The sequence below is a fragment of the Tauraco erythrolophus genome, chromosome 6 (genome assembly GCF_009769465.1).
Source record: "Tauraco erythrolophus isolate bTauEry1 chromosome 6, bTauEry1.pri, whole genome shotgun sequence".
Classification (NCBI taxonomy): domain Eukaryota; kingdom Metazoa; phylum Chordata; class Aves; order Musophagiformes; family Musophagidae; genus Tauraco; species Tauraco erythrolophus.
In genome coordinates this window covers 10,547,600-10,567,816 of record NC_141470.1, presented here as the reverse complement: position 1 = coordinate 10,567,816, position 20,217 = coordinate 10,547,600, and the positions used below count along the sequence as shown (strand labels likewise).

General features: G+C 46.7%; 1 protein-coding gene across 3 annotated transcripts; it reads left to right on the top strand.

The window, feature by feature from the left end:
- The first annotated feature begins 1,056 nt into the window (after positions 1–1,056).
- Positions 1,057–19,257, top strand: TH (tyrosine hydroxylase). Of its 3 annotated transcripts, XM_086612890.1 has the most exons (14): positions 1,057–1,203; positions 1,422–1,445; positions 6,262–6,465; positions 9,832–10,006; positions 10,791–10,879; positions 11,096–11,163; positions 12,909–12,959; positions 13,848–13,993; positions 14,409–14,544; positions 14,678–14,747; positions 15,086–15,142; positions 15,706–15,801; positions 15,995–16,128; positions 19,098–19,257. In XM_086612890.1, the coding sequence occupies exons 1-14, from the start codon at positions 1,057–1,059 to the stop codon at positions 19,255–19,257; spliced, it is 1,557 nt and encodes a 518-aa protein (XP_086469016.1). The 3 variants fall into 3 exon arrangements, with proteins under 3 accessions (XP_086469016.1, XP_009985216.2, XP_086469017.1); XM_009986914.2 differs by lacking the exon at positions 1,422–1,445 and having other exon boundaries at positions 1,057–1,146; XM_086612891.1 differs by lacking the exon at positions 1,422–1,445 and having other exon boundaries at positions 1,057–1,154; positions 6,258–6,465.
- Positions 19,258–20,217: the final 960 nt, after the last annotated feature.

Below are 20,217 nucleotides of genomic sequence, written 5' to 3'. Positions count from 1 at the left end.
TGTTGATTCTCCAGGGCTTTTGGCACTGAAAAACTCATCAGCACACTGGCATGAACTCAGCTGTCCCGCCATGGAAAGGAAGAGCCACCAACGCTAACGAGGTGTCTTCAGCAGATGTCTTCCACAGCATCGGCAGCTCACACAAAGCAGGAGTGTGCATTCCTACACATTCTCACTGTTTGGGGTGGGAGAGCTGCTACAAATCCCCCAGGAGGAAATAGCCACCTTTGCTTGCAGCGAAACAGGGTCTAGGGATGGGTCCTGAGCTGCCACCTGCTGTCATAGCCCCAGAGGTCCTCAGGCATTTGGTCTCTTAGGAATTACCGCAAGAGGAGCAAAGCCCTTGGAAAGGTAGGATTGGGAGTTTTTTTTTCCAGGTGATTTTCTCTAAAGCCTTTCTCACCTCTGAGGACTCGAGGGTCCTGCTGTCAGCGTTACACGGCCAACCCAAAACGTGAGGTGGTGGGAGAGCGCACAGTGTTTGCAGGGGCCAGGCGTCGGGAGATGTGTGCACGAGAACAGCATCCAGTCCCGCGGCTGCCTTGGGGGAATCCGTGTAATTTTCCTATCCCTTTACTACCTCAATGACAAGGCAAACAAGGGGGAAAAATGGGCCAGAGAGGGCTGAATCTCTTCCTACCTTTTATTTGGTCCTTTCACAGATCAAAATCCTTTCATGCAACTCCCAAGCTGGGAAAGCAAATGTGTCGGATTGAAACACGGCTCCAGAGTGAACTCTATCAAGAAGAAGGGGGGGAAAAAAAAGAGTAGAAATCTTTTGGGTGCAGGCAAACAGGTTGGGGAGAGCGTCTGGTCTGCGAAGGCAGGGTGTCTGCAATCTTTGTAGCGATTAGATTTAATGGGACAGAAATGTTTCTCTCCTTCACGTCCCCTCCTCCTCTCAGCCCGAGGGGGAGAAAGGAGGGAGGTGGTGATGGGGAGGTGGCGGGGGTGGGGGGGAGAGAAGATTTGAAAGAGTCTTTGACGTCAGCCCTGCCCTATAAAAAGCCGGCAAGGAGCTGGAAAGCGGAGATCAGAGCTCGTGGAAGAGCAAAGATGCCAACTCCGAACATCTCCACCTCTGCAGCCAAAGGTTTCCGCAGGGCGGTGTCAGAGCTGGACTCCAAGCAAGCTGAGGCCATCATGGTAAGACAACCCTACCCCACTTCCTTCCCTCCCTCTCCAAAAACTGCAGCCTCTCCTGTAGCTATAGGCAGAGGCAGGCAGGGATAGATGGACCAACACTGCCTTTGCGGGAGTTCCCCCAGATGGGCACCTCCGGGCTCCAGGCTGGCAAAGAGAAATTACTCAAACAGTTCTCTCTACGTACTGGTACATGTGAAATGCAAACATTTAGGGAGACGAAAGCTTGAACCCAACCCCCCCAACTGAAAGCAAGGTAAATAACCAATAGACCTAAGGCAGGAATAACAAGGACACCCCGTGTGAATGGCAATTCAAAACCCTTAATGCTCTCCTGATTTCAAGGCAATAAACTGCAGAGATTTCACCCGTTCCAGCATAATGAAAAAGTGTGGCTGTTATTTCAGACAACATATGAGGCACGGGCAATTTAATCACTTTGTTTGCTGCTGCTGCGTCCGCAGTTTCTCTCTCTCCCAGCACATCCTTTTCCCCGCTTCTGTTCCCAGTCCTCCCTGATGTGATCTCAGCCCTAGGTTTAGCCCCGCGAATGCTTCTGCACACACCAGATCTGTATGTGTCAGGGAAAGGAGAGGAAAACTTCCTGCTGAGCTCTCAAGTGCCTTTAGAAAGCTGAGTGTGGCCAACCCATTGGACTGGCTGTAGGGACAGGGACATTTCACCTCCTAACCCAAATTCCAGGGCAGGCAGGAGGAGACTGGAAACTCTTGGCATGGGACAGTCCTGTGGGTCAGAGCTGTGGCCAGGCTGCAGGTGACCCTGGAGGAGCCGGAGCAGCCAGTGGCAGTGGGTGCAGCAGAGGGGACCCCCTCAGGATGCTCGGCAGGAGGAAACCTGGGAATCAAGCCGAGCTGGGGAGCAGATGTGTCTGGCAGATGTCTGCAGGGTGACTCCAGCAGGTCGGTTATAGAGCTCCCCATTTCCCTCCCCTACGCTCACTGCCTTTCTCACCTGCTCTCCTCTTAACTCCTTGTGATGCTCTGACTCGGTAAAGTCAGCTGCTACATCGGCAGCGAGAGGTGTTTCAGAGAGTGGAGTGTGCTGGAAAGGAAGGGAAACATTTAGGAAACAAGGAGGTAAGCTTGCTTTCTCTAATAAATGGAAATTGGAGAAGGCTTCCCTGTCACACGATCATTTTCATTCTGGCAAAATAACGAACGCTTAAGTGGTTCTTGAAAACCCGGTATTTTCCATGTTGCTCATCAAATCAGTACTTGAGATGCTCATTACTGTCTGGAGAAGGGGCGAGTGTTTGGTTATTACCCACTCTGGGATGCTGCTTTGTGTTTGATGGGAAACGGGTCACTGAGTGAAGGGTCCGGAGGAATTTGGGTTCACCAGGTGTGCTGGCAGGAGCCTGGCAGCCTGCTTGGGGTGAGCGGCTCCGCCAGCCTGCGGGGGACATAAAACCTCAGCCCATCTTTGAGTGTCCCTTCTTTGAATGGAAATTCTGAGAAAAATATAAAGGAAAGAAATCTTGGCTCTGTTAGAATCACTCTGAGAGCTGGCTGCGTGAAAGGCTTGGCCCTTTGCTCTCACCTGGCATAGGAGCTCTCCTCAATCCCATCACTTATTTTGCTGGCTTGTACCAGGCAAGAGGCATGACTCTGCATTTGTACATGATGGTGCGTGTCCCTGACTCTCATGGTGTTGGCATGGTCACGAGCAATTGGCCATCCAGCCCCTGCCCACCACTGCACCAGCTCCAGCAGCTCCGAGGTGTTCCCTTGCCACTAACCCCCAGGGACCCGTGCCCAGCTGTGGGGCAGACTCTGCAAACTAGGGGGAAAAAAAGACTTTTGCAATCCCAGAATTCATCTACACCAGCAGGTATTTTACATGTCAGCTGGGCCAGCCGAACACTAAACTCACACCGTGGAAAACTCTTTTGTCATATATTTAGTTTTTTTGTTGCTGGTAGTTTTTACAAGACACCCTGGGACTGGAGCTGGAGCAGAGTTTGGTTACAGAGAACACAAGCGGAGCCAGACAGGAGACAGCAGTTGGAGGCAAACTAGCACGAAGGAGTGACCAGGGAAGCAGGGGTGGGACATTACTGTCCCCATGCTGCAGGGAGGGAAATAGTCTTTACAATCCTTCCTGCTTGCTGCAAATAATGAGCCAGAAAAAAAAAAAAAGTGCCAAAGTCCTTTAACTTAGAACAGAGCATTCTTGATGGCACTACTCAGGCTGAGCACTCTGAGCTGCAGCAAATTGAAAGAAGGAAAAACAAACTAACCTCTCGTAAGAGGTGAATGATCGTATTAGGCTCAGGCCCTGGTTAGGCAAATAAATGCTTTGCAAAATCAAATTAAAGTTCTGACTGTAGCTAGTTATGTGCTCAGGGAGCTAGTCTGCAAGGCAATTCAGAAATACCACATATCGGCGTTTTCCAAAGAAACGAAGGCATTTATCATGAGAGATCGGTTTGGTTTAGTTTATATCCCAGATTGCTAATTTTCAGCAAAAGGAGGTAATACCCCGATGACCATAAATGTGAGGGGCAGAGAAGAGGACCATGAGATGGGGAGCACGCAGCCAGGCAGCCTTTACCCGGCAGAGGAGGCAGCAGCAGACCCCTTCCTACGCTCTTCTCCCAAGCAAAATTCAGCATTTTTCTCTTTTCTTTTCCTTTCTCTTCTTTTCTTTGCTTTTCTTTGCTTTTTTTTTTTCTTTTTCTTTTTTCTTTTTCTTTCAAAAATTTACCCACCCAAAACATGCCAGCACAGAGATAAGGAGCTTCCAGGACCCCTCGACGGAGTCTGACTGGTTGGGGCTGCCTCTCCCAGTGCAGCTGGCCAGTCACACAGATCTTCTCGCTATTTAAACTCCTCCCAGGTGGATTTTCACCTGATTTACAGCCTGAACATGAGAGTGTAATTTCCCTCTTCTCCACCCCAGAAGTAAAATTCTGCGCCTTGAGGCACAGTGTGATAAAAAGCCCTTTTAGCTAATGCCCTGCCTGGCTTGTGACTGCTGCAGAGCCCAGCCACTGTGGCCAGCACCAGTCTGTTTGCCCTGCTTATTGCAGGCACTTTAAAGCAAACACCTGCTTAGCTTTAAACACCGTAGCGATATAAAACCCATGCTCAAAGCTGAGCTCGTGCTCACAAGCTTTTAAAAGTTATGGCTGAGGATACTTATGACATGTCTTCTCTCTTTGGGCATAAATACTGTCTATTTAGGCAAGCAGCAATACGTACTTATTTGTTAGAAGGTGTTTTTCTGTGCCACAAGGAATAAAGGGCTTGAGGATCAGCAAATATGATTTCAGAGGAGTGTCTTTATTAAAAAAGGACCAGCGAGAAGTGCGTGGGCTGGTGCCTAGATGTGCAGCATTTTTCAGGCTGCATTTAAAATGTCAGCTTTACACTGCTAAAGCATCCAAGAGGATTTTCACAGGAAACTTTGGTTACTGATGGTAGGCTTTGAAAATCAGAGAGAAAAGAGGCTTAGTAGTTGAGCAGGCTGACTTTTTAAAAGGAAAACCTTCTCCAAATTTTCACAAGGTAGGGAAGATGCTCCTTGGTTAGCATCTGTATCTTTTGGAAGTATTTTAATATAATCAGAGGGAAAACTGCAGCCAGTTCCACTCTGTATGCAGGTGCTGGATGGCTTTTTATGCTACTCCTTCCTTGGTGCTGCCCCAGGTTTCTTTTAGCAAATTCTGAGAGTTTGTCATCTGGTTTGAATATTGAACATAGAAAACGGGAACCAGCTGAGCTTCCTCTAAATGGAAACCTGTCTGTAAAAAGACCAAGAACAAATAAGTTAGTATATGTATATATATAGAAAGAAACTACAGTGATGAAAATAGTTTGTAGCTCACAATAAATATAAATGAGTGACCTAACATGACCCTAGGCACAGAGTTGCAGCATTTTAGATACAATTCCAAGTAACAGAAATCTGCAGCAGTTTGTTGGGACAAAACAAACCTATAGATCAGTGGGAGGAAATTGTTTTCTGGTGTATAAGGAAGTGGGTCCCATTACACTTCAAAGGACAAGCTTCCATAGATTCATAGATTCATAGATTCATAGATTTCTAGGTTGGAAAAGACCTTAGAGATCATCGAGTCCAACCGTCCCTAGTCCCCATTAAACCATATCGCTAAGTAGATCATCCACCCTATTCTTAAACACATCCAGGGATGGGGACTCAACCACCTCCCTGGGCAGCCTATTCCAGTGGCTGACAACCCTTTCAGAGAAGAAATACTTCCTAACATCCAACCTGAATCTTCCCTGACTAAGCTTATACCCATTTCCTCTTGTTCTATCACCCAACACTAATGTAAAGAGCCCTTCCCCCACCTCCCCACCATCTTTTCTCAAGTATTTGTAGGCTGTAATCAGGTCTCCCCTCAGCCTCCTCTTCTCCAGGCTAAACAGCCCCAACTCCCTCAGCCGCTCCTCATAAGTTTTATTTTCCAGCCCCTTGACCAGTTTAGTCACCCTTCTTTGGACTCGCTCCAGGAGCTCAATATCTCTCTTAAAGCGAGGGGCCCAAAACTGGACACAATATTCCAGGTGCGGCCTCACCAGTGCCGAGTACAGGGGAAGAATCCAGTTAATGTCAGAAGAAAACATCACGTTGGATCCTGGGAGAAGTTTGGCTAAGCTGCCCTGCTAATGCACCTGCAAACAGTTCATGTTTCTGGGCCAGGCCACAGCTGTGGGCTTCAGCTGTCCCTCATAGTGTATCTTTTCTCAGATGGCTTCATACTTATCTAATGCCTCTCCACTTGAGTTAATCAGACACCTGAAAACTGTGTAAGATTGTTTCGGATTTTTATTTTTCGAAGGATATTGAAAACTGTTGCTAGGGAAGGTGAGGGAGAAGCCCACTCTCTAGTCATGTTACAGGGATATTTTACACAGATTTTTCCTAAAGCTCCACATTTCCGAAAGTTCAGTTCTAAAGCTTTGATCCTCATCACCAGATCTTCCTCTACAAAGCCAGGCAAGTCCATCCAACCTTGCCCTTCTAACTCTGCTAAGGCGCATTGGTCACACCTCACCCAGCTACCAGGGATGCCTCTGATCTCCCCTACAGCTCTATCAGAAGTGTTCTTTATTTCTGTTCTGCCTTCAGTCTCCACGGTTCATTGGTAGACGTCAAAGCCTCATTGAAGATGCCAGGAAGGAAAGAGAGGCTGCAGCTGCAGCCACTGATGCCACAGAGTCTACAGAGACCATTGTCTTTGAGGAGAAGGATGGGAGAGCCATGCTGAACCTCTTCTTCATGCTCAAGGGAGCCAAGACTTCACCACTGTCCCGTGCACTTAAAGTATTTGAGGTGAGTACCTAGCCTGTTGTACTGGACTCAAAGAATACACTACATGTTTCATGGCTGTTCTGTGAGAAATAGCATTTGAGTCAACTAAGGAAGACTCAGACTAGGTCTGCCTACTGCCAATTATCAGTTAATTGTCTGATCTCCCCACAGATATGCTTTGGTAATGCCCCAGCGTGCCCTCACTTTCCATCACTAGGAATGAGCCATACCTCTGGTAGGGCTGTTAAGCTCTGGGCTTAACTGTGCTTAATTACTGGAGCCAACCACACGTTTTCAAACCTACAATACACACCCTTGTGACTTGTAGCATACTCTGACAGCCCCCTCCACTGCTCAGCACTGCAACTTCACGTGTAGGTCTCTGATCCCACATTCAAAACACGCCATGTACCCTGCGTGGCTACAGACCAAGACTGCCTGGCTTGTGGGTCAAGGCTTTGGGCAGTCTCTGAATGGCATTGCTGCACTGATCCTTGGTCAATGTTATAGGAACAACTTCACCCTGGGTGTAAAACTGGTATATTGATTTCAAAATTACCTCCCTACATCAGAGATTAATTTATTAACATTTTAGAGATTCTGTTGGTTCCCCCCAGAGATGCACCCTGTATATGGCTTTAATACCAAGGAAAAATAGCAACTAATTGAGATTTTTCCCTCTAGCCAGCAATATAATATTGCATTATCTAGGATCTCAGTACCACGAACAGAAAGACTGAGATAAGTGCTGACTATTTAAACAGTAATCAAAACATGAAAACTTGAATTAATGTAGTCAGTTTTCATCCAGAAGGATTCAAAAGTGTTTTGCAAACTGAGGTTCTGGGATATGTTTTATCTACAGTAGTTTAATTGCATTTACTTCAGCAGGGAGAGGAGAGGACAATTTGTTCCCATTAATCAGTCACGTGAGTTGTAAGGGGCCTCTGGAGGTCTCTAGCCCAACCTCCTACTCAGAGTTGGTCCAGTCACAGCAGGTTGCTTGGGGCCATGTTTGTTGCATTTTGAATATCACCAAGGTAGAGAGCAAACAGTCTCCTTGGACCCCTTGAGCAGTATTTGACTGCCTTCATGGTAAAAAGCTTTTTCTCCTTTCTTTCCCCTCCCCCTCCCAACGTCCTTGCTTCCAGCTTGAGCCCATTGTCCTCCCGCTATGTACTTTTGAGACAAATCTCTCTCTGTCTTGTTTACACCCTCCCAGCAGGTACTAGTAGACAGTGATCTAATCTCCCCTGCCTCTTCACTTCTTAAGGCTGAACAAATCCAATTCCCTCAGTCTTTCCTCATATAACGTGTTCCAGCCCCCTGAACATCTTGGCAGCCCTTCGCTATACCTGCTACACTACATCAATGTCTTTCTTCTACGGGACATGGTACTCCAGATGTGGTCTCCCTCATCACGGATGATAGAGAGGACGAATCATTTCCCTTGACCTGCTGCCTACAGTCTTGCTACTACAATTCAGTGTGTGGTTGGCCTTTCTTGTCACAAGGGCATGTTGCTAGCTCATATATTAATACACATGATAACTATATAACACCTTCTTCCCATGAAACGCAACCACTTCTGGGGTAAAATCAGATCACCAGCAATACTATTCATCAAACCCACTGCCTAACAGCTGTAAACATCAAAAATGTGTTTGAGGGATGAGTATTTCCCTGAAATTGTAGGGCACTCTAGGTATTCATCTCCCATGCAGTACTATTTCTGATAGTCTTATGAAAAGTTTTAAGACCTTCAGCAATTACAAAGCATCTTACGTCTCCTCTAAGAAGATTTTTGCAAGAAAAGATGTTTTCTGGGCAACATGTGGTTCTTGTGTCACGACTGAAAGAATCCTTAAGACAAGCTTGTCAGACAAAAGCCTTGGTGTTGCCATGGTTGAGGCAACAACCTTCCCAAAAAGCGCACAGCTTCCCTTCCCAAAAGTGCACAGCTGCCAGATAAGGTATGAAAACTCTGTCAGTGTAACATTTCGAATGCAACACACTGCTTAGCAGGTATGAAACATGGAAGTGTATGCTTTTGTACTTGGTGGATTTTATGCTACATTGCATTTAAAGTCTGTAATTTAAACAATTTTTAAAACATCAAGCAAGAAGCAAGAACAGCTTATGTACAAATATTATTTATTTCTTCCTGGGGCAATTTACTTGCTGCATCAAGAGCTCTCCTGGTAAAAAACCTCTTTGAGCTTGTCACAGAGAGAGCTTTAAATACAATAAAAAGACAAGCATGTCAAGCCACGACAGAGTAAGATTCATTTCCCAGATCCCTCTGGCAATGCAGGTACAAGATATGAAAGCAGACAGGCATAATGACATTTGCCTCATCATGAACCAGGCTGCAGGGAAGCTGGTTTCACTCTGCTGTATGTGTTACATGCAGCCAAAGCATAGGTAATGCAATCACGGCTGTCAGATTAATGCAAAGGTATTGATTATTGAGGGGACAATGTAATAGTGAAGTTGGTAGATACATTCAAAAACACAGTCCTAAATCTAATTTACCTGTGGCCTCACATCTGCTCCTTCTCATCTTTCTGCCTCTGATTAACAAAAGAAATCATGTCCCTCCCTCTACGAAAGATGTCGCAGAGACGTTGGAAAGGTTGGGTCATTGCCCAGGGGTTTGGGCTTGTACTGGCAGTTCTCAGTGAGCTAGAGAAAATATCTACAGACCTACCGGGGGCCTTTGGAAGACTGCAGACTCCATTTTGTCTTCTCCTTGTTCTTTGGGGGAGTTCAGTTCCGATAAGGAGCCCAAATGAGGTCAGTTGTGACAGGGAGCCCCCAGTGAACGCTACTGCAGCGGGCGGGGCTCAGCCCCGCTGGTTCAGCACCACGGACAGAGCCGCGCCGCCGGCCCGCGCCCGGCCAGCGGCCGCCCCTTCTACGTCATCGCCGAACACCCCCAAACCGGCAAAAAACCACCTTTGCCTTAAGGCAAAGATCAAAGGAAAGGGGGTCATAGGAAGCGGCATTTTGCCATATCAGTTTCCACTCTTGATACAGGTTGGAACTAGATGATCTTTGAGATCCTTTCCAACCCAAACCATTCTATGCTTCTATGCTTCTATGCTTCTATGCTTCTATGCTTCTATGCTTCTATGATTCTTTGTCACTGTGGAAGTCTTCTGTTGATCGCTGTTGACCGGTCTTGCTGGTTGTCTGTCCAGAAGGAAAACCTGTGGAATTAACGGATTAAGTGTGTTTACCCCATAGAGGGTAAAAAAAAAAAAAGAAGAAAAAGGCAAGGGGGAGTCCGTCCCAAAGGTATCCATATGGACATCTTTGGGAATTACTAGCCAGTGTTTCAACTGTTGTTTAATGGTTTTGTTCTCTTTCTCCATGTCCCAAAAGACGTTTGAAGCTAAAATTCACCACCTGGAGACCAGGCTTAGTCGAAAACCCCGTGAAGGGACCGCTGAACTGGAGTACTTCGTGCGCTGTGAAGTCTACAGCTCTGACCTCAATACTTTCATTAGCTCGATCAAGAGGGTAGCAGAAGACGTGAGGACCACTAAGGAAGACAAATGTAAGGAACTTACAAACTGTTTCAGTTTTGTGGAGTGGCTGAGCTGTAGAAACAGAGTGGAGACTTTGTTATTCTCAGAAAAGAGGAAGGGCTACTGTATGCTGAATTTTAGCAAACCAGAAAAGACTACCTCTAGGACACGTGAATCCTGAAAGCCACTTCCCTCTTTGCCCATTTCTCAACAGACTCCATAGTCCGTAGGCCATTCTTCTGGTGTCAGATTGAAAAAATAGAAATAGGAGATGAAATTTCATGTTTTCTTTACACCTCTCCTGTAGAGTTCTCCATCCCTACTCCTGTTTTGTACTTTTTTAATGCTCTTTCCTACCTATATGTCAGGAACTCTGTACAGATACAGCACTAAACTACAAGACACCCCCCATGCCATCCTGTTCTGAAGGCAGGGTGATTCTTATTGTAAAATATCCCTAGAGGTCTGCAGTGATTACTCTACAACCAGTTGGACCTCTGGATTTGTTTTTAATGTGAAGTCTGGAATCTTTAAGTAAAAACCAGCTTTCTCATTTACTTTTGTTACAAAATACTCTGCTGAGAGATGTGCAGGGAAGTCAAGAGATGGAGATCACAGCATTAGACCTGACTCCAGGACAGGAGCATTGAGAGTGTGGGGCTACTTCCCAGAAGACACAGCTGTGTTGTGTGCTTTTGTGTGTGTTGTGTTTGGTAAACCAGGTCAGATGCACATCATTCAACCTTACAACTCCTTCTCAGCAGGGGATGCTTATTCTTCACTTCCACAGCTAGTTTTTCTCTTTCTCTTTAGTTCATTGGTTTCCCAGAAAAATCTGTGAATTGGACAAGTGCCACCATTTGGTCACCAAATTTGACCCTGACTTGGACCTGGATCACCCGGTGAGTTAGTCTGTGTGGGCACATCCTCACATTGGAGTCCTGAGCCTTCTCTCAGAAGCAGGGAGCTGGAGAACATCTATTAGTGCAGCTGATCAGGGAACTGTAGTGCAATCACCACCATAAGAGAAGTTCCTCTAGCCAGTGGTGAACTTTGTTGGTTGAGAAATTTTAGTAACTGATTAAAAATTCTGTCTCTCTTCCTATTTATCATCACAGGGCTACTCTGACCAAGTGTATCGCCAGAGAAGGAAATCAATAGCAGAAATCGCTTTTCACTATAAGCAGTAAGTCTCTTACCTAACATCCATGCAGGGATAATGCCATGTCAATACAACCTGTTGGGAAGGCATTGTGGTACTTGCATGAGACTTTTCCTCTTTTATGTTTTGTCTCCCCATTCAGCCTTGCCAGCTCTTTTTGTTTCCTTCTGTCTATGTATTCCAGTTTCTTCTTAATTAAAATATGTCTGTGGTCATTAATTCATACTTTGATAAAGCCAGAATAAAACTCCTGCATAACAAAAGCCACATATAATTCCATCAGACCTCAAACTTTTTGAAATACAGCATCTGTTTTAGAATGACATCTAGTCTCGACTTCAGTGTTTCAAGTACTGAAAAAGCTACCACGTGCCCAGAAAACTTGTTCCAATGGTTCATTATCCTGGCTGTGAAAAAAAAATGTTGGTTTTATTTCTAAGCTGAACTTCGGTAGCTTTAGCATTCACCCAATGGATGATACATGCCTTTCATCTGCTAGATGGAATTCTGCTATCAGATTTTTTTTTGCTATGAGAGTGTTTATAGATTAAGTGGTTCACCTCCTAACTCTCTCTGATAAATTAAATAGATTCCTGTAATGGTCTCATCATTGTCTTATATAGATTTAAGACTATTTCTTGTACTTCTGCTTAATAGTCGTGTTCTGGTGTATGCAGTGATAACACCCAGCCTCTTCGCTACGACATCAAACAGAGCTCTACTATTCAGTCGGGTTTATAAAATATTCCCTAGATCCTATTGCCTTCCACCGTAGCATCTCCCTTGCCGAGCAGGACTTTAAATGTAGATTTCTGCAGCAAGCCATGCTGAAAGCAGTCCATGGAAATTATATGGGTCACCTTCTTGAGCTACCCCTGCAACTGGTGTGATCCCAGCACGGCTTTCTGCTCTGCTAGGTTTCATGTTCTTTGCAGATTGGAAGCCCAAAATACAGACATTGCTGTTTTTAACCTGTACTAACACTAAATGCACAGAAAGTCACTGTGCTGGCAAGAGGGTCCTGCGGGACACAGGAGGAAATACTCTCCTAAGATGACGCACCCATTTAAGATATCTTCTCTCACACTGATCTGCAGGTTAGCATTTATGAGCCGCTGTGTAGCATCCCTTCAGGCTGTTAATGGAACAAGAACTATGCTTTATCACTGTAATAGCTGAATACCTCATTTGTTCACATTCAAAACAGGAGGATTTAGGAAATGCAGTTGCCAATTGTGATGCAGAAAAAGCAGAAGTGTCCATCTTCTTCAGTTCCCGCTTATATTAATGTTAAGATTTTCTTTTCTTGCCATCCTTAATCTTACTGACAATATATTTTTCTGCAGTTTGAATGGTTTTAGTTTTCCTTATTAGTTGCTTTTATTTCTCAGCCACTGATTCATTCGTGGAACCACCAGCTCCCTGCAGTTCAGGCACATGAAATTAATTTCTTTTCACAAGAATTTTCCATTTTTGCCAGTGAAAAGCATTTTTTGTCCTGAAAAATATTATGCCTGCTAAGATTTTTCTCATCCTTTGTTCATTTATAACCTCTGGCTACACTAATGCTTTTCTCTGTGTCCATGTCTATGTTGCACCTGTAAAAATGACCCAGTATCAAGGCTTTGTCTTTCCTGTCACCCCCTTGTTTGGTTTAAAGAAGATGGATCAACACCATGCAGAGCTTCTCCAAAGTGCTCCCTTCTCAAAGGGAAGAGGAGCCTGGCTTGTGCTCTGATGCTGTCAGTAACAGTGCGTTTGCCTTGCAGTGGGGACCCAATCCCTCATGTGGAGTACACGGTGGAGGAGATCGCTACCTGGTGAGCACTGCTTTAGTCTGCGGCCTCTATTGGTTTCACCAGTAAAAGGTGGGAATCAAAACCGAAATGTTAGGGCATGACCTCTTGGATATGTATCAGGAGTGCAAACATCCTACTTAATGGTTTGTTATAGAAGCCAGTAACTCATTGCATGGTGTTTTATGGTAGGAACTGCATTCAGGAGAACAAGCTGCCTCCAGAACGGTGACGCTCTGCCTCCTCCTCTCTTGGGGCTGCACCAAGAGCACTTTCATGCTGCAGCCCCCAGGATTTTCCTCCAAGGGAGCTTCCCCAGAGAGTGAAGTAGATAACTCAGAGCCTCGCTTCTCCAAGGGGACATGGCTTAGTAGCAGACTCCAAACAAAGGACAGTGATCATAGAGATCATAGAAAGAAGTATGAGACCTATGGTGAATATCTGCGGGGTACCTCACCAGTCTCACTTAGGAAAGTGCTCCCTTTGGATATGATTATTTCCAGGAGTGTCACTGCAGGAGTGTCTCTGAAAACAAGGCCAGCTCGCATGAGCTGAGTACACAGGCTCCTAAACAGTGTCGTCATCTGGTTTTATTGACTGTCTTCATAGTGCAACTTCAGGAGGTCACCTACAGGGAATATTTTAATTCCAGTTAACACCTTGTATACAATCTTCTGACTGTCAAGGACAGAAGTAGGTCTGTGCAGTTACAACTGCTGACTTTGCAGGCTCATTTGAATGTGTTTTATGTTTGCATACCCCTATCAATGCACACAGGCATAGACTTAGTGGTGTAGAAAGACAAAAGGACAAGAAATTTAGAGGCATGAGTCCTTGATAGAGTATAACTACAGGACAGGAGAGGACTAGGCACACCAAGCCACTGAACATCTGCCACCTCTCATCCTGAAGGAAGGAGGTGTACAGCACCCTGAAGAGCCTGTACCCCACCCACGCCTGCAAGGAGTACCTCGAAGCTTTCAATCTACTGGAGAAATTCTGTGGCTACAATGAGAACAACATACCTCAGCTGGAGGAGGTCTCCCGCTTCCTGAAAGGTGAGTATGAGCCTGGAGGACCCAGGCCCGGGGTCTGCCAGGGCTCCAGCAAGGTGGTGGCAGCTACAGCTGGGAAACCTGAACCCGAAGAAGGAGCATGTGAACTCAGATGTGGGAGGAAAGCTGGTGGATGCTTGTGCATTGCCCACAGAGGTCAGGGGTAGACCCCAGGAGATGGGGACTGCAGCTAAACATGATGAGCTGCAACTGAAGGTCAAGCCCGTAGTCGAATGATCCCACTGAGCACCTAAAGAACAGATGTTCCTGCCTAGCAGGAGCAAAAAGATTAGGCTTGGCACAGCAGAAGCCCTTTAGTTTCCAGCACTGATGCTTTTACTGTCTATACTGGGAATACGGGGCACCAGCACAGCCTGTGGGCTGTGCACCCATGTGAAGATGGTGTGCGCTGTTTCAGAGAGGACTGGATTCCAGCTCCGGCCGGTGGCCGGCTTGCTGTCAGCGCGGGACTTCCTTGCCAGCCTGGCCTTCCGCGTCTTCCAGTGCACGCAGTACATCCGCCACGCATCCTCGCCCATGCACTCCCCCGAGCCGTGAGTATCGCCTGGCCCGGACGGCCTCCCCTGCCCGGGCATCTCACCTGGCCACCCACTACCCTTTCTCCCTAATGGGCAAACTCTAGCTGCTGCTGACCACGTTTTCCTCCTTTCCCCCGGGCATCGGCAGGGATTGCTGTCACGAGCTGCTGGGGCACGTCCCGATGCTGGCTGACAAGACATTTGCCCAGTTTTCTCAGGTAAGGTCTGCCTCCTCCTCCCAAGAGGGCAGAGCGTGAGGTGAGAACCCAAACTGACCTCAATCTTGCCACCTAAACCCTTCTTGGTCTGGGATTTATTTATATTAAACACAATGTTTAGAAGCCCTGGTGATGGACCGAGAACACTAACACAGAGTAAAAATACCAGACTCTGCAGGAAAGCATTTTTCAGTCTGAGTGTGATGAAGCCACAGCAGATGCATGACAGTACAAGGCAACAATATCTGTTGTCTCAAGTCAATAAGGCTGAGCAATCCATGTGTAAGGCCCTCAGACCGAATCTATCCTGACGCTTGCCCCATCCCTTCTCTTCCCAGGACATTGGGCTGGCATCTCTGGGAGCAACAGATGAAGAAATTGAGAAACTTTCAACGGTAAGTTTTCCTTTCTGCTGGATGTGGGGCCTCAACCCCTCCAGCAGCACTTCTGTGGTACTGGGGGGACTGGTCTAGCCTGGTCTCCCCAGATTTGCAGGCTCAGAGCCTCTACTAAAGCTGCTCCAGCCCTGCTCTTTCATGATGACTGTGCGGAGCAGAGATCAGTTAAACAGCAGAGCTCACTTGCACATTAACCCAATTTTCCCAGGCACCGGAGTATCATCAAGCATCATATTTCTAACGACAGCACTGCTGGGACTCCTTGGGATGGGATTAAATGATATCCGCTTCCTTTGGCTCTCCCTCAGCAAGGTGACCCACCTTGCTCCAAGGGCACACAGGAGATCAGCCCAGGGACACAGTTTCTGTCTGTCCCAGCGTGGCAGCATCTTAGTTTAGCACTTTACTCTGGCAGGGTAAGAAGAGGTGACAAAGTGCCAGGTGCCAGTTCCTTTAAACAACCCCAGACCTCGGCTGCGATGCAGGGGCTCAGAAGCGACAGGGAGAAGTAGATGAGGAGCTGTGTTGTGCCCCATAGGATTTTCTTTCTCCTTTTACAGCTTTACTGGTTTACAGTGGAGTTTGGGCTCTGCAGACAGAACGGGATAGTCAAAGCCTACGGAGCAGGGCTCCTGTCTTCCTACGGGGAGCTCATAGTAAGTATAACTTAGTCTTTAAGTATAACATAGCAAGTAAGCATAACTTGCCTCTCTGCTTTGGACAGCCAAAATCTCCCTCTTCTGCACTGCTCCAATGATTTTACCCAATCTATTCTTCACCTCTGTCTATTACATATGTGCTCTCCAATCCCCTTAATTTCTTGCCAGCACGTTTCTGTTGTGTCCATAGCACTCCTTGTCAGACGAACCAGAGGTGCGGGACTTTGACCCCGAAGCTGCTGCCGTTCAGCCCTACCAGGATCAGAACTACCAGCCTGTATATTTTGTGTCTGAGAGCTTCAGTGATGCCAAAAATAAACTGAGGTAGGACTGGGCAGTGAGGGAGACCCAAACAGAAGGAAACGAAGTTATAATATATTGAAATGGGGCTTAACACCATGGCTGCTTTCAGTTCAAGGTCACAGAAGTACTCTGGAAATTGTTGTCAGGTCTTTCCAAGTAAAGTGATTCTTCAGTTCCTATAGAGTCCAACTTCAGTCCCTTGGATTTACCCAAGAGCTCCTAAAAAATATGCTGGACTGAAGGGCATGGGTATGGAGGAGTGAGAATGGGAGGCTCTCTTGGAGACAAGACCGAGGGAGTGAGAGAAGGGAGAAATCTAGCTCATCTCCCTAGTTCTTATAGGAAGAAGTTACAGACTATCTCCAGTTCCCAGGAGAGGCCAAGCCACATAACAGGGGGCTGGTGGTCCAGAAATTGGAGACCCAAACCACCCACCAGGACCTCCTCTGCTTCCTTGCTGCAGAAGGGCCAAGTGATACAGGTCAGGTACTGGCCGTCGCTCATGGGACCATCTTGCCAGCACATGTCCTTCTGAAACATGGGTTTCTGCGTCATGTAAAAGTTTGCTCTGTGGGTGAAAGTTTTAGGAGAGGGGTTAAGAGCTGCTCAAAATGGTGGCATTCTGTGAATTTAGAATGCAGAAAGATGTTTATCTTTCTGAGCAACTGCTGGTCAACTTACCTATTTATCATTCAATCAGAAAACAAACAAACAAACAAACAGGCATTGTTAGTAGCTTGTACACAAACCAAAAAGTTTTACTTGATAGGGATAGATTTATCCATGGAAAAAAAACCAAGAACTTTTTCTTCCTAGGATGGTTAACATGGGTTAGCAGACCCCAGACAGCACCCCTCCAGTGTGATTGTGTTTCCCCATCCTGTGGGATGGCTAACAGGATGGAGAGAGGCAGCTCTACCCACAGACATCTCTTCAGAAGAGCATTTTCTTGGCCATACTCAGAATTGCTCAGAGGAGGAAAGCTCAGCCCTGTAACATTTGACTAACAGAGGAAAACTTTGCCTATTCCATTTTATCTTAGCTTAGGAAAGGGAAAGGATGAGATGAAGTATTACACAATGTACATGACTTTGCAGTTCCTGCAAGTGGGCTATTTCATATAAATAATGTGGTAAGGACTGCTATATTTGAACTTCTGCTTTTATTACCCTCACTTGCACAGTTCATACAACCCGGAGTCCAGCTGCTCAAAAGCCAGCACCTGGGGAGCCCATCCGATCACACACACTAGGCTGCTTTAAAAAAAAAACCCAACTGCTGCCTGTATGAGTCATTTCCTTGTATTTAAAAAGGAAAAACACACCACAAACACAGCCAAGATTAGGCTAGAGGGTTTTGACAGTGACAAGCACTGTAAATGATCCTCTTTAAAGAGCTCAGAGACCACACAGATGTTACTCTATGAGGTGAAAACTCAAAACATCTTTATTTTTTGCATTACTGGCAGCTGCCTCCATGGACCTGATTATCAGTGTTATCCCTCAAGAAAGGCCTCTTTTCTCAAGAAAGAAAACTTTCCACCAGTTTTCTAGGGTGGACACACCCCTCCAATGCCCTTGCAGGCAAACCAGGTGGTACTTGTACACCTCAAAAAGGTGTCAAGTGAACACATGTGTGCTGGTGGGCCAGTTTCTAGCCGTTAGCAGCTGTGCTACCAGCCACTGCTGTGGCTGATGGCATTAATGAGCGAGGTGAGCTGGCCCTTGCCTGCGAGAGCTGGGGGAACGGAGATAAGTCATGTCTTTTGGGAGGTGGACAACATGAGTATGCAGAAAACCCCTCTGTTGGCGCTTGGTTTTGTTTCCCTGCAAGCATGGCAAGCTCCCTGGGCCATGTCGCCGCTTGGCCCCGTCTGGGGCTGGTGGTGTTTCCTCCAGACCTCGGCGATTCCGGACGAGGCTTCCCCACGGCCCGCGGTACCAGCCGGAGGAGCATCTGCGAAAGGGGTGCGCTTCCTCGAGCCCTGAGCCGGAGCAGCCCCACGGTAGCCACAAGACCCACGGTAGCCACAAGAGGGTAGCCTAAGCTAAGCAATTCAGGAGCGAAGGGGTGAAGCCTCGGCAGAGGCGAGGAGCACGCTTGTGGCTAGTGCTGTTTGTCCCCTCATCTTCCCAGGCGTTTCCAGCATGAGATTGTAGTCATGAGTACTTAAAGATAGATTCACAGCCACTAAAGAAAAAAAAAAAAAAACAAAAAAAAAACCCCAAACCAAACCTTAACTTGTCGAGTGTACAAATCTTAGCGTTGGAGGTGAACGTGAGCAACTTTGGGGAAACCTTACCCTTGATATGGTTTCACTTGACCGTGTACTTTTCCATTAGAAAGGTAGCAACAAGATCTTACTCTTGAGAGGTATCAGGCTCATCACTAAGATTCAAACTCCAGTTGACTTCAGGTACAATTGTGCCACTTTGCTCAGCCATATGGCTCTAGTGATGCTATTCCTAGTCCCTCACTCAGGCCTGAGCCACTGCCTTTCAAATCTATCTTTGACATAGCTTGCAGCTAGTTCCCCCTTCCCCAAGCAGAAATTAGTCAATAAATGAATGTCAGAAAGGATTTAGGAATATAATACTATAATAGCACAGGCTTTCCCAGCAATTAGCTTCTAAATCTCCTTGGCAATTTTGAAAAAGAAAAAAAAAAAAAGAAATTGAAATGGAGGATGTCAGATAATGGATATGGAGGTGATCAGTTCAGTGCACCCTCCTGTTTGATGCAAGCCCATGTGTTCAGCCCATGGAAACCTGCAGCCAAATTCCCGGTCTTCCTTGCTGAACAAGAGGGATCTCACCTACTGCTGTAGTTCTGTGGATCTGGAAAAGTGGGAAACCAGAGCTTTTGAGCTAACCTAGAAACCTTGCCTAAAGGAGGCATTAACTTGTTGCAATCCAGATGAATGGTGGTGGATAGGAGGCAGACTTGGGATCCATTTCTTGTACCAAGCCCTCTGCACCCTTTCCTTGCAGGAACTACGCTGCACACATCAAGCGGCCCTTCTCGGTGAAATATGAGCCCTACACCCACAGCATCGAGCTCCTGGACAGCCCTCAGACGATCTGTCACTCCCTGGAGAGCGTAAGGGATGAGCTTCACTCTCTGATTGATGCGCTCAATGTTCTCAGTTAATACGAGAACTGGGCTCTTTCCTTCCCCTCTTCCTTCACAGCCCCGAAGCCGCCCGCTCTGCCCTCACCTAGTTCCCAGCTGATAACTCCTACCTGTCTTCTCCAAACATTTATACTGCTGCCTGTCACCATGCGACCCCAAAAGCTTTCTACTTTTGTATGTAGGGCCAGCTCGGAGGAGGGCAGAGGGACGGACCCAAGGCCTGCCAGTGTTTTGGGTAGCTTTTCTGTTAACTGTTGGAGGAGGTTTAGCACAGACCAAAAGCATGGCCAAGCTGCAAAGTCGAAGTCAAGAGCTGTGTGCTAGGCTCCTGGGTGCAAGGAAGAGGAGAAAAGCTGCTTTATTATTAAAAAAAAAAAAAAAAAGACAGAGAGTGAAAAAATATCTATTTTCTGCAGTTTGAAATAGTAAATCAGTCTGCTTTTTCAGCTCCAAAGCAACTCCTACAGCAATTCCACAAGCATCTTCTGCCATCTTACAGCCTCATACATTTGGGAGATGCAGAGACGCTCTAGAAGCTTTTCTGCCTGAACCAACCCTATGAGGTTTGAAATTTCAGCTCCCAGTCTCCCCTCAGCTTCTGGCCCAGGGGGATGCTTAGGCACAAACCCCTGAGCTGCACCACCCCACCAGGCTACAATAAGCATCATAGCTCCCCTGAACTTCTAAATTGGCTGAAGCCAGGAGTTGTCTGTCTGGCATAAAGCAGCTCTGATCTATCTGCGTCCTCCCTAGCACAAGCACCACCAAGCAAGCCCTGGCCACCCTGGACCAGAGCATGGACACCTCCTTGAAGCCCTCTTTCAAAAGCTCCCACAGCAGGGAGTGCTGAAGGGCCCAGCTGCCATCTCACACAGCTTTCGCTTTTCCCATCTATTACACAGGTACAGCATTGTCTTGTTCTTAGATATCCCAATATCACTGTCACCTGATGTAGCTCAGGTGTGTGACTAATGCTAT

Bases quoted from the DNA above. Each gene is read 5' to 3' on its own strand.
- TH (XM_086612890.1), top strand. From the start codon at position 1,057: ATGCCAACTCCGAACATCTCCACCTCTGCAGCCAAAGGTTTCCGCAGG. The intron at 10,880-11,095 runs GTGAGTTAGTCT...TTATCATCACAG, and splicing joins ACTTGGACCTGGATCACCCG to GGCTACTCTGACCAAGTGTA. The intron at 14,748-15,085 runs GTAAGGTCTGCC...TTCTCTTCCCAG, and splicing joins CATTTGCCCAGTTTTCTCAG to GACATTGGGCTGGCATCTCT.